Below are 11,267 nucleotides of genomic sequence, written 5' to 3'. Positions count from 1 at the left end.
TACTAGGATATCGGGGATGATATTCTTCATTCAATTCTGACGTTGAATTGGAAATTTGAGAAAGTTGCAATTTTACACGATTTGGCAACCCTGTAATTTCTTCGAATGGAGGGCCAAGTCTCAACTTGTTTTACACAAACTATAGTGAGATCTACTTGAAACTGTCAGCATTGATTGAATGGGAACCTTTGATTTTATTTATGAGGAATTCTGACATTTTAAAATGAATCTCACTGTAGACTACTTTTACTGATTCAAAGTGGACAATGAAAATAGACAAAACTAAAAATTCAAATGCAATCTTTGGATGAATGAAGATTGAAGATCAAGATTATTCCTTGACTAAAAATACAATAACAATTGTTTCAACTATGCAATTATAAATATTCAGAAGGTGCACATTTCTATATTATTAATAATATAATTCATGCTCTAGAGAACATGAGCTACAATATTAAATATAATATGAAGTGTAGCTTGGATTAAATAGAAAAGTGTACTGTACGGTATCTGCTGTAATTGCTACTGTACTAATCAATATAACATATTTGAATACGGTACAATTGGAGTATATTCAATAGTAGGCTATAGTCAGAGCTGGTTTATGAAAGATATCTCAACGAGAAAGCTTCAGTAACTAAACAAGTGATTTATTCTTAATTAGAAAAGTTACAGCACTAGATGATGACAGATTTTTTAGAGAGAAAACAAAATTGATTCAATAATAATTCATATCCATAGAACCTATTTTCTTGAAACACAAGGTGGCAGAGTTTTTTGGCAGTATTTCATGTGCTCAGTGTACTGTTCTATAGTCGGCAGCTCAGAAAACATCAACTGTAGAGGTGTTTTCTTTGGATTCTGATTAGATCGAATAATTTGGTCTGAGGTTTCTTCTATGTTGTCAAAAATCCATTCCTTGTTGAGAAACAGATTGTTTGTAGCTTTCTGCATTCCCCAAATAACCGGCGACAGCCTGGAAAATACATCATAATTATTCACAGTGAACACAAAGAAACATAAAATAGCTCACTCTTGCTATTAACTAGAAGGCCCTCAATTGAGGCCGGCCAGGATAGCCGAGACGACTAAAGCTGGATTGCAGGGTGTTTGCATGCAACACTTACTGCAGTGAACAGTGAAAATATAATTTCCATAAGTTTAAATTTTTTTTTTTTTTTTAATCACATTACTATTGCTATCTAGTCTTGAGACTAATGAGCAAATTTTATCAAACCTAATTTACTAATTGTATATAAAATGGACTACAGTGAAACTCTCTTTAGAATTTCTTACTGCTACCTACTAATAATATTATGTACATCTATTAACTGTACTACTTAAGCTAGGTTTCACTCAATCACTGCTCTGCTTTTTCACTAGACACCACTTTCACTGCACACCAATTCAAATGGTTTCCTTCTTTTCAGTCTCCGCACCAACCCTCCGTTGTCTAGCAGCTGGATTGCTTCGACGTTCGTGTGTTGGTGGAGCCGTTCTTCATGACTTTCTGCATACCTTTGAATCTCACAGGATACCATGTTGACTCCCAGGTCCCTATGGATGTCGCTGTTCCGCACATACCAGGGAGCATCAACGATGTTTCGGAGCACCTTGTTCTGGAATCTTTGTATGATGGTGACGTTGCTCTGTTTGGTGCAGCCCCATAGTTGTATTCCATAGGTCCAAACAGGTTTGAAGATCTGCTTGTAGAGGAGCAATTTGTTTGGTATTGAAAGTGATGAGTTTCTTCCAATAAGCCAGTAGAATTTCTTGTATTTTATGTTCAGTTCTTCTTTTTTCTTTTTGACATGCTCTTTCCAGCGAAGCTTAGCATCAAGAGTCATACCTAGGTATTTAGCTTGATTTTCATGTGGTATATTAATTCCATTGATGTTGATTGGAAGGTACACAGCTCTCTTGTTGGTGAAGTTAACATGAATCGACTTTTCCTCATTGAGCTTCATTCTCCACTTTTTGGTCCAGTCTTGTATCTTGTTGACAGATCTCTGAAGCTTCGCTGTTGCAATACCAACATCACTGTCTACTGCTAGTAGGGCGGTGTCATCTGCGAACGTGGCTGTGGTATTCTCCTCCAAATTAGGGATATCACTAGTGAAGAGAAGATAAAGGACTGGTCCTAAAACACTTCCTTGCGGAACTCCTGCTTTTATCTCTCTTAGATCAGAATATGAATCTTCATATTTGACTCTAAAGTACCTTCCTGTCAAATATGATTGCAATATTTCTGTAAATTGCTTAGGAAGCATTTTCTTCAGTTTATAAAGAAGTCCCTCATGCCATACTTTGTCAAAAGCTTGCCCTATGTCGAGAAAAACTGCTGAACAAACCTTTTTTTCTTCCAAGCTCTTCTCTATTATATTAACTATCCTATGTACTTGATCAATTGTGGAGTGTTTTTTTCTGAAACCAAATTGATGATTAGGAATTAATTGCTTTCTCTCAATTATTGGCTTGAGTCTACTCAATAATATCCTCTCAAACAACTTTGATAACACAGGTAACAATGAAATTGGTCTGTATGAAGCTACTTCATGTGGTTCTTTTCCTGGCTTGAGTAACATTATAACTTCAGCTACTTTCCAGACTCCTGGTACAAATCTGAGTCTGAATGAAGCATTCAGGATGTTTGTTAGCTTGATGAGTGCTTTCCTTGGTAGATGCTTCAGGACTAAGCCAGTTATCAGGTCAAATCCTGGAGTTTTCTTAGCATTCATAAGTTTTATTTCCTTTCTCACTTCTTCTACTGAGACATTCATTAGTTCTTGATTTTCCTGCATGATGTTACCTTCAATTTCTAGATCTTCTTGAGCTGCAACGTTTGGCTGGAAGACATTCACAAGATGATCAGCAAATGCCTGTGCCTTTTCTTCATTATTCTTGGCCCATTGTCTATTCAGTTTCCTAATAGGGGGAACTTGTTGGATGGGTGTTTTTATTTTCTTAGAAGCCTTCCATAGTGAGTAATCAGTGTTGCCTTGTCCTGTCAAATTACTCAAGTAACTGTTGATTGATTCATTTTTAATAAACTGTATCTCTCTTTTCAGTTCCTGTGTGAGAGTATTCAGTAATCTTTTATCTTGAGGAGAACGTGAATGCTGCCACCTCCTTCTAGCTCTTCTTTTCTCTGCAATCATTTCTCTTATTTCCAATGGATAATTATTCCTACTGTTCTTCGTTTCCTAGTCTGCGGAGTATTACACCAGGCTGCCTGTTGTATATCAGTAACAAATTTTTCCAGCTCCTCATCTATTTGATCTGCAGTTGTTAATGGTGAATTCAGGTTAATTCTTTCCTCCAACACTTGCTGAAAGCCATCCCAATCTGTATACTTATTAACTAGTGTGGGATAATTATTTTGTTTTTGTAAAATAGTGTCACTCAACTTCAGAATAATTGGAGAGTGGTCTGAATTGAGATCAAAACTTTCCTCTACTTGCAAATAGTTTACTGAAATGTTTTTGATTATGAAAAAGTCTATGAGATCAGGTATCTTACTTGTATCTGTAGGCCAATAAGTTGGTTTTCCAGTTGAAAGAGATTCACATCTTGACTCTCTTACAGCTTCGTAAAGTACCTTGCCCTTATGAGTTGTTAATCGTGATCCCCAATGAATGTGTTTTGAATTGAAGTCACCGCCAAGGATAAATCTCGTTCCCAACATATCAAACATTGATAGATGATCTTCTTTTCTGAATGAATATCGAGGAGGACAGTAGACAGCTGCAACTACAAATCGATAATTAACTGCTTCCACACATACTCCTATCAATTGAATTCGTTCAGTTTCTAATTTAACGTGTTCATTATGCTGAATGCTCTCTTTGATTATGATTGAACTCCCCCCTCTCGCAACATTGTTGGGATGTAAGGCGTGGTAGGTCCTGTAACCTTTAAATTTTATGTAGGACTGTTTTGTAAAGTGAGACTCAGAAATGAGACAAATATCTACACACTTTTTTCTATGTATTTTAACACGACATGCAGTCAATTATTGACAACAATTTCAAACTGTTTTTATTGGCAACATTTTCAACACTGTTGAAAATGATTGCCAAGCAATTGAAAGTACTCCAGTCAGTAAGTAAAAGTTTTTTAATATTTACTCAATAATTGACTGCATGTCGTGTTAAAATACATAGAAAAAAGTGTGTTTATACAAAGCAGCTCGGAATGGATCAAGAAATCATCACCTTTAAATATCTACATTATCTATGTTTAGAACTGCTTCCAATTCCAGTTGTCGTTGTAAGAGTCCATTTGCGTTCCATTCCATTATGTTTAGTGAACGAATCATTTTGGTTTTTGTTGTCTATTATTGTCTAATTTCTCGATGCGAGATTGAAGGGATGAAATTATTTTCTCTTGTTTATCAAGTTTAGATAAGATGAGCTGTAGGATTTGTGAGGTGTCTTTTACTTCTTCATTTTTCTTCATCTGCGATTTATTTTCTTTGGATACGATTTCGGCGAAAGTCATTCTCTTTTCTGTGGGCCTACTTTGATGTTGAGTGGGCCTACTTTGAGAATTAGCCACATTCCGAGCCTGAGAATCGACAACATTTTTTGATGTTATATTCTTACTGGCTACCCTACTCGAGTTACGTATTTTTTGTAACTCAATTGCTACAGAGCAACCACGGTAGCTTGCAGGATGAGCTTCACCACAATGAATGCATTTCGGTAGTGCTTCACTAGGTTTCGTACACTCCTTTGATGCATGTTTTCCAGCGCACTTCACACATCTGGCCTCCTTGTTGCAATAAGCCTGAGTGTGGTTGAAAGCCTGGCAACGCTTACATTGAGGTATTAGATTAACTTTCTTCAATGCTTCAACTTCTACTCTGCAACCCAGAATATGTTTAAGTTCAAAAACCTTCTTAACATTCTCTTCTGCGCTGAATGAAACCATGAACATGTCTAATGGTTCTTTAGTTTTCCACTTCAACTTATTCACTACATCTACCACTAGCAATCCCTTAGCCTTTAAGTCCTCCATTATGGATTCTATACTACAGGAGTGATGAAGTTTTTTTATCATCACTCTTATGGGTCTCACCTGTTTGTTTTCATACGAGTGCCAGTTGAAACCATCGTTGATTAATTCTTTTGTAATATTTCTGTACGTTTCTGAATCTACTGAATTTACTTTGAAAGTCTCTCTACTCAAGAGCTTTATTCTAAATTTTTCATCTGAAGTCACTTTTTTCAAACTTTTATGAAGAGACTCCAGGCTCTTTATACCATCCACTATGATTGGTGGCGGTGGCGTTTCTTTCTTCTTGTTCTTGACTTCCTCACCTTTATTCTTCTGCAATGAGGTGATTTTGTTCAACTGACGATGGTTACCAGTAGGCTCATTCTTTGGTTCAGGAGACAAAGTACTATTTAGTTTCCTCTTCTTTGTAGTACGTTTGTTACGGGCCCTGATCCACTCAGTCTCTTTTGCCAACTCCTCCTCATTAGTTGAGTAGTTTTCAGCAACTGCTGGACTGCATGGTTGTTGAATGTTCTGTTCTATTTTTTGAAATCGCAATTCTAAGTCTTCAATTCTCCGCTGAAGTTCTACGTTGCTCTTCTCTAGCTGCTTTCTCTTCTCATCCGACTCCTTCCAGGCGATGAAGAGTGCATGCTCGGCGGCTGAATGGAGCTTATTTGATTTAATATAACGATCCGGTGAACACTGGATCTCTGATGGTTTGGTGGTGTCCATGTTCTCGATGTTGCTTTCCTCGTCTTCTTGCTCTTCAAACTCCGGGGCAAGAAAACTGGGTAGTTTCAACAATTTTCCACTTGACGTAGCCATAGTCAATAATTTGCGAACATACTTTACGAAAAGCCCTCGTACTCACTCACGATCGCGGAAACGCGAGCGCGAACGAAAATTGAAGGCCGCGCGAAAGTAGGTCACTTCGATTGCATAAAGACGGCGGATTTTAACCGAAATTTGATGCAATGTTTTGTTCCACTTAAATACCGTGAACAATCAACTGCTGACTCACTACTTCTACTGCACTACACTACGAGTACGTCTGCACTGTATGAGAGCTAACGCGATACTGATAAGTTTAAATGGTATTATTCATACTCATTCGGGTGAGAATAGTCCAATTAGAACTTGTTGGAATTACATTTTCACTGTTATAGAATGAATTTTTATTTGTTGACGTGGCGAAGTTTGGACAGTAGTGATGTCCACTCTACCACTTCGATCACTGTGAGCGAATCCAGCTTGAACATTACACCCTTCAGTCAGCTAGCGCTACCTGGTCGCGGGTTCGAATCCCGCCGGTAAGCATGGACGTTTCATCAAATTACCCTCTCGCTTTCCATTACCCACTCACCAGAAAAAGCTCATATGGGCATCGGAGTTCCTGATGGAAGGCTCATTGTTTCCCATTCAAATTATGTTTGAATTTTTCAATTATGTACGTAATGGATTCCATGAATCAATTTTTACTATTAAGCGATATATTTCCCAATAAAATATATATAACGATATTATTTCTAATACTTATATGAACACGAAACAAAATGCAAAACAACCTCACCTGCATACCAAATGTTTGATACAATTTCCAACTGCTGGATTCTCTTCTAATTTCGACATTATTTCCTCGGGTAATGTTTCTTGCCGTGATAATATTAGATCTTCTTTCACCTTGGAAAGCAAAATTGTATTAAAATTCTGTTAACACATGAATAACTGAAAATCTGTTTCATTATTTGAGTTAGCATAGATTTATCGTATCACGGAACCTTGCTTTCCTTACACAAGGTTTTTGACTCATTGGATTGAAAATGTTTCCATTGTTGACGCTCCTCAAGGGGTTCAAAGATATGAAGAGATCAATTAGAGATCCCCGAGGGGATGTGGAAGGATCTCCCACTCTAGTTTTGGGTATTGTCAAGAAGCAAAATCATGTCTTCAATCTTCAGTCAAGAGCCCACGGCGTGGTTACACAAGAACAACTTTTAACGGCCACTTTGAAACTGTTCTCCTCATTTCTTAATATTGAAACAATTGTTTCTGTATACATGTAACATTATTCTATGACATTTATCATCTTCCACGAGTAAAGCTGGATCCGCACACACCAGTGAGAAAATAATTCCCATAAACTCTAATGGTATTATTCATACTCACTCAGCCGTGTTGAGTGGGAATAATCCAATTAGAACTCCAAGGAATTATATTTTTACTGTTCACTGTCACTGTTGTGTGCGAATCCAGCTTAGAAATGTCATCACGGCACGTTGTTCTTCCACGTTACACGGTTTTTGCATATGGACTGAGTAAATTACACTTAAAAAATATTATTGAACAACTTCGATTTCATCGTAAGGCTTCTGACTTTGAGTCCTAAAAGTTCCTTGCATATCAATTTTTACCTTTTTTTGAGTAGTACCGTATTAGTGTAGCCTATTATCTTGCTACTTATCAAATGACTCTTGTATCCCAGTCCATCAGCTTTGAAATTACTTGATAGGATTCTGACGGTCAGCTACGAAATTTAATCCTTCATCTCAGAAACTAGATAACATATTACTATCTCAGAAGCTAGATAACACATTACTATTATCACAAGGTACAAGAGAATTAAGATTATTTATCCCTTTCCATCCACAAGTCTGAGAATCATGCGGGCATCATTCTCCACAACATCAGTATAATTGAAGCTTGAACCATAGACATTGAAGAAATGCATCCAGTATTGCTGTTATAATTTTCATACTCAATCCTATAGCACAAGTAAGCAAGGTCTAGATCGACATCAAGAACAGAATCTAAATAACAGAAAGCCTGTTATCTGCTACTCAAATCAATAACGTTTATTTTTAAAAAAGGCATCAAAGTATTGATAATGTTCAATTTCATGTTGATTAATACAAAAAATAACATGCTAATTACTTTTTGATTTTCTTATATCCAAAGGAAAGTAAGTAAATAAGTATAAAGTAAAATAAAAATAAGTATAAGTACAATCTTTGCAACAAATAAGAGGGATGCAACAAATAATATTAGAATGTTAAAATTATGAAATATTCATAACTCTTTTTTAGTTTGGACACTGTTTCAAAGTTAATATTCAAAAGAACTTTGGTCCGGTTGCACAAAAGCTGTTTAAATTTTAACCGTGGCTAATTTTACAAGAACCAATCTGAGAAGGCCTTTTTGATAAGACGGCTTCTTTGATTGGTTCTCGTTGAATTAATCACGGTTAAAATTTAACTGGCTTTTGTGCAACCGTCATTTACTGTATATGCTTGTGAAATGAGGAATACATTAATTCACTTTGAAAAATAGTGTCTAGACAGAGTTAGCATTAAGTGTTTCGTCACGGAAAAGAACATTGAAATATTATCATAATAAAATATATCATAAATATTAATGTAATGAGAAGATACCAGTAAGATAGTTGAAACTACTTACATGTTGGGGCATATCCTGGAGGACCCAATTGAGAGGAGATCCATCGGGAGTTCGCTGCTCGCTGTCATCACTTTGAGTTCTCGTTTTGTCTTTTCCCAATAATTTTTCAGCATTCATCGCCAAGCTGTTGTCGATCTAAATAATCAAGGCAAAGCCAAAGCTTTACAAAAACAATAGTTCATAGCAATAATTCACTTCAGTGACGACAGTTCTTACAATGAAAAGTGAATTTAATGGAAAACACTATGAACAGTAACTGGTTGAAAAACACAATTCTTTATTTCTTAGTTTAATAAATAGTAAACACAATTTTTACTTCCTTATTCAATTCAAAATATCCTGTTATATTTTCTCGTTCTGTTTGTGCATAGCATAATCACATTAAAGTGTGATAAATTCAATTACTCACTATATATTTTATCATTGCTGTAGTGTAGCCTACTGCAGGTACTCACAAATTTAATGAAGATCAAGTCATGTAGAAATAGGCTATGCTAAATATATCCTCAATCTTCTGGTAATCGAGAATTGATTGCTTGGTATCAATTCTTCCGTAGGATATACTTTAGTGTTCAAAAACAATTTCAATGCAATCCAACATACCATGCAGTTGTAGATATTACGAACTAGTTTCTAGGATTCTAGTTGTTATTCAATCGACCCATGAATAAATACATTGGGATAATGAAAATCCTCATTATAAATATGTGAAAAGCACCCACCATCTGAGCAATAAAGACGACCGCGTTGAGTGCGACAGCCTGCAGTTTGCTGTTGGAATCAAGCCGCAGCATGCTCAGCAGCCGGTCCAGAATGCCCGACACGGGGCCCGTCAAGTCGATGCGGTCAACTGGCTGCTTTGTCCGCTTCACGGCCGAAGTCAGCGAGCCGATCATCTGCGCGAACAGGCCTTGCGACCTGAGAAGGCCGATGCCTTTCCCCGCCAGGTGCATGCCGTGCTCTAGCATTGACAACGGATCGGCTGTTGGCGACGAGAACGAATCGGCCATCAAGGATCGGAGTAAGTATTATTATTATTATTAGAAGGAGGGACGAAGGAAGTAGTATTATAATAAGGAAGGGAATATCATTGGAGTGTGCACAACTAATGAGCAGTAAAAAACAAATACTGTCCATTGAATTTTCTGAGTAAAAATTTTTTTAATAAAAAATTTAAGTGTCAAAGGTTGATAAAAGTTAAAACTTTAGTTAGTAAAAGTTTTTAAATGAAAAAATTAAGTGTCAATTTAAAGTTAATAAAAGTTAAAACTTAAGTTAGTGAAAGTTTTTTAATGAAAAATTTAAGTGTCAATTTATTTATTCTCATGCATATGAGTCATGCCTACACGTAGCCTCTTGTAGGCTTCTAGAATTATGTGGACTGGACTGCGACTTACTATTTTTTTCCGATTCTTCTCTCTGTGGACGTGTATGAGCCCGGCGGCCTCTGTGATGGACGATCCTCTACAGTTATAAAGCCTTTATTTGCTCTCTTTATTTATTTATTTGGTTGCTTTAACCTTATTTTTTCTTTTCTATATTCTGTATCATTCTATTTTTTATTAGTGAGTCAATTTTTTAAATACTTCCTCTGCACGAATGAGATAAATCGATTCAGACTCTCCGAACACAGGACCATAGCCCATGTGAAGAATATTCTTACTCTGTATTTTTGTGTTACTATTATTCAAACATGTTTGTATCATTGAAGAGGAAATAAACGAATTTAAATTTGAATGTAACAAAAGGGCCCGGTCGGACAAAAGCCGGTTAAATTTTAATCGTTACCAATTTCACGAGAACCAATCATAAAAGGGATTTTCCAAAAGAAGGCTTCTCTGATTGGTTCTTGTGAAATTAATCGCAGTTAGAATTTGAACGGCTTTTGTGCAACCGGGCCTTTACCTATATACTATACTAGCAGTTAGGCTCGCTTCGCTCGCCATATCCGTCTAGCCAGGGGGCGGAGCCCCGCGACTGGATCGTCCGAAAATGAGATCAGCGGTCTAGCTTGTCTCTAGCACTTGTTCTCGAGAAAGCGCAAAAAACGCTGGAAAAACGCAGATTTTGGACGTATCTTTGGCGTTATTTCAAATTCCTTCTAACACAACCTTATTACACCCTAGCTTAGCTTCTGTACTAAATTTGAACAATTTCTGTTCATTAATTTGATCTCGATAAAGCCGTGAAAACGCTGGAAAAACGCAGATTTTGGGCGTATCTTTGAAAATTTTTCCAAATCCGTTCTTAGTGCGCCTCTAAAGAGCCAACTGAACATACCTACCAAATTTGAACGTTTTTGGTCCGGTAGATTTTTAGTTCTACGAGTGAGTGAGTTAGTCAGTCAGTGAGTGCCATTTCGCTTTTATATAATTATATAGATACACTACCAAGCATTACCTACCTAATTTATTTTAATTTTTCATCTGTAATTCTTTCATTCATAACCCATGTCAGAGGGTTATTAAACATGGCAAGAATGAAACAATTACAATACGAGAAAAATTTAGGATATTTTTCTTGGTGGTAGCATCACACTAAAAGTATATTAGGCAGATAGTTCAATAGTTATTATTTATTGGATAGAACAAACAAAAGTCTACAATACTCGGAACACAAAAAACAGGCTATTGCCCAAAACTACCTATATGTTGAGTTGAAACATACAACTGACGGTTTAACCTTATAATATATGTGGTTGGACTCGAGCTATAATAATATCTTATTTGTAAATGATTTATTGTCATTGACGTGGTAAATGCTACATTTATTGTATGATGGTCATAGTATTGAAACTCATGTTTCTATAGATA

General features: G+C 36.4%; 1 protein-coding gene across 1 annotated transcript; it reads right to left on the bottom strand.

Annotated features, from left to right (window-relative positions):
• Positions 1-624: 624 nt before the first annotated feature.
• On the bottom strand, positions 625-10,382 carry LOC111048524. Its single transcript, XM_039438013.1, has 4 exons — positions 9,177-10,382; positions 8,455-8,589; positions 6,572-6,681; positions 625-976 (listed from the first exon to the last, which is right to left on the bottom strand). The coding sequence occupies exons 1-4, from the start codon at positions 9,462-9,464 to the stop codon at positions 745-747; spliced, it is 765 nt and encodes a 254-aa protein (XP_039293947.1). The 5' UTR covers positions 9,465-10,382; the 3' UTR covers positions 625-744.
• Between the last annotated feature and the right edge of the window lie 885 nt (positions 10,383-11,267).

The sequence above is a fragment of the Nilaparvata lugens genome, chromosome 11 (assembly GCF_014356525.2).
Source record: "Nilaparvata lugens isolate BPH chromosome 11, ASM1435652v1, whole genome shotgun sequence".
Taxonomy (NCBI): Eukaryota; Metazoa; Arthropoda; class Insecta; order Hemiptera; family Delphacidae; genus Nilaparvata; species Nilaparvata lugens.
The sequence above is the reverse complement of the archived record's forward strand: the minus strand, read 5'-3'. Positions and strand labels throughout refer to the sequence as shown.

Coding starts and splice junctions, on each gene's coding strand:
- LOC111048524 (XM_039438013.1), bottom strand. CDS start 9,464: ATGGCCGATTCGTTCTCGTCGCCAACAGCCGATCCGTTGTCAATGCTA. Junction 8,590..9,176: donor TCGTCTTTATTGCTCAGATG/GTGGGTGCTTTT, acceptor TTGATTATTTAG/ATCGACAACAGCTTGGCGAT. Junction 977..6,571: donor ATCAAACATTTGGTATGCAG/GTGAGGTTGTTT, acceptor TGTATTTTCCAG/GCTGTCGCCGGTTATTTGGG.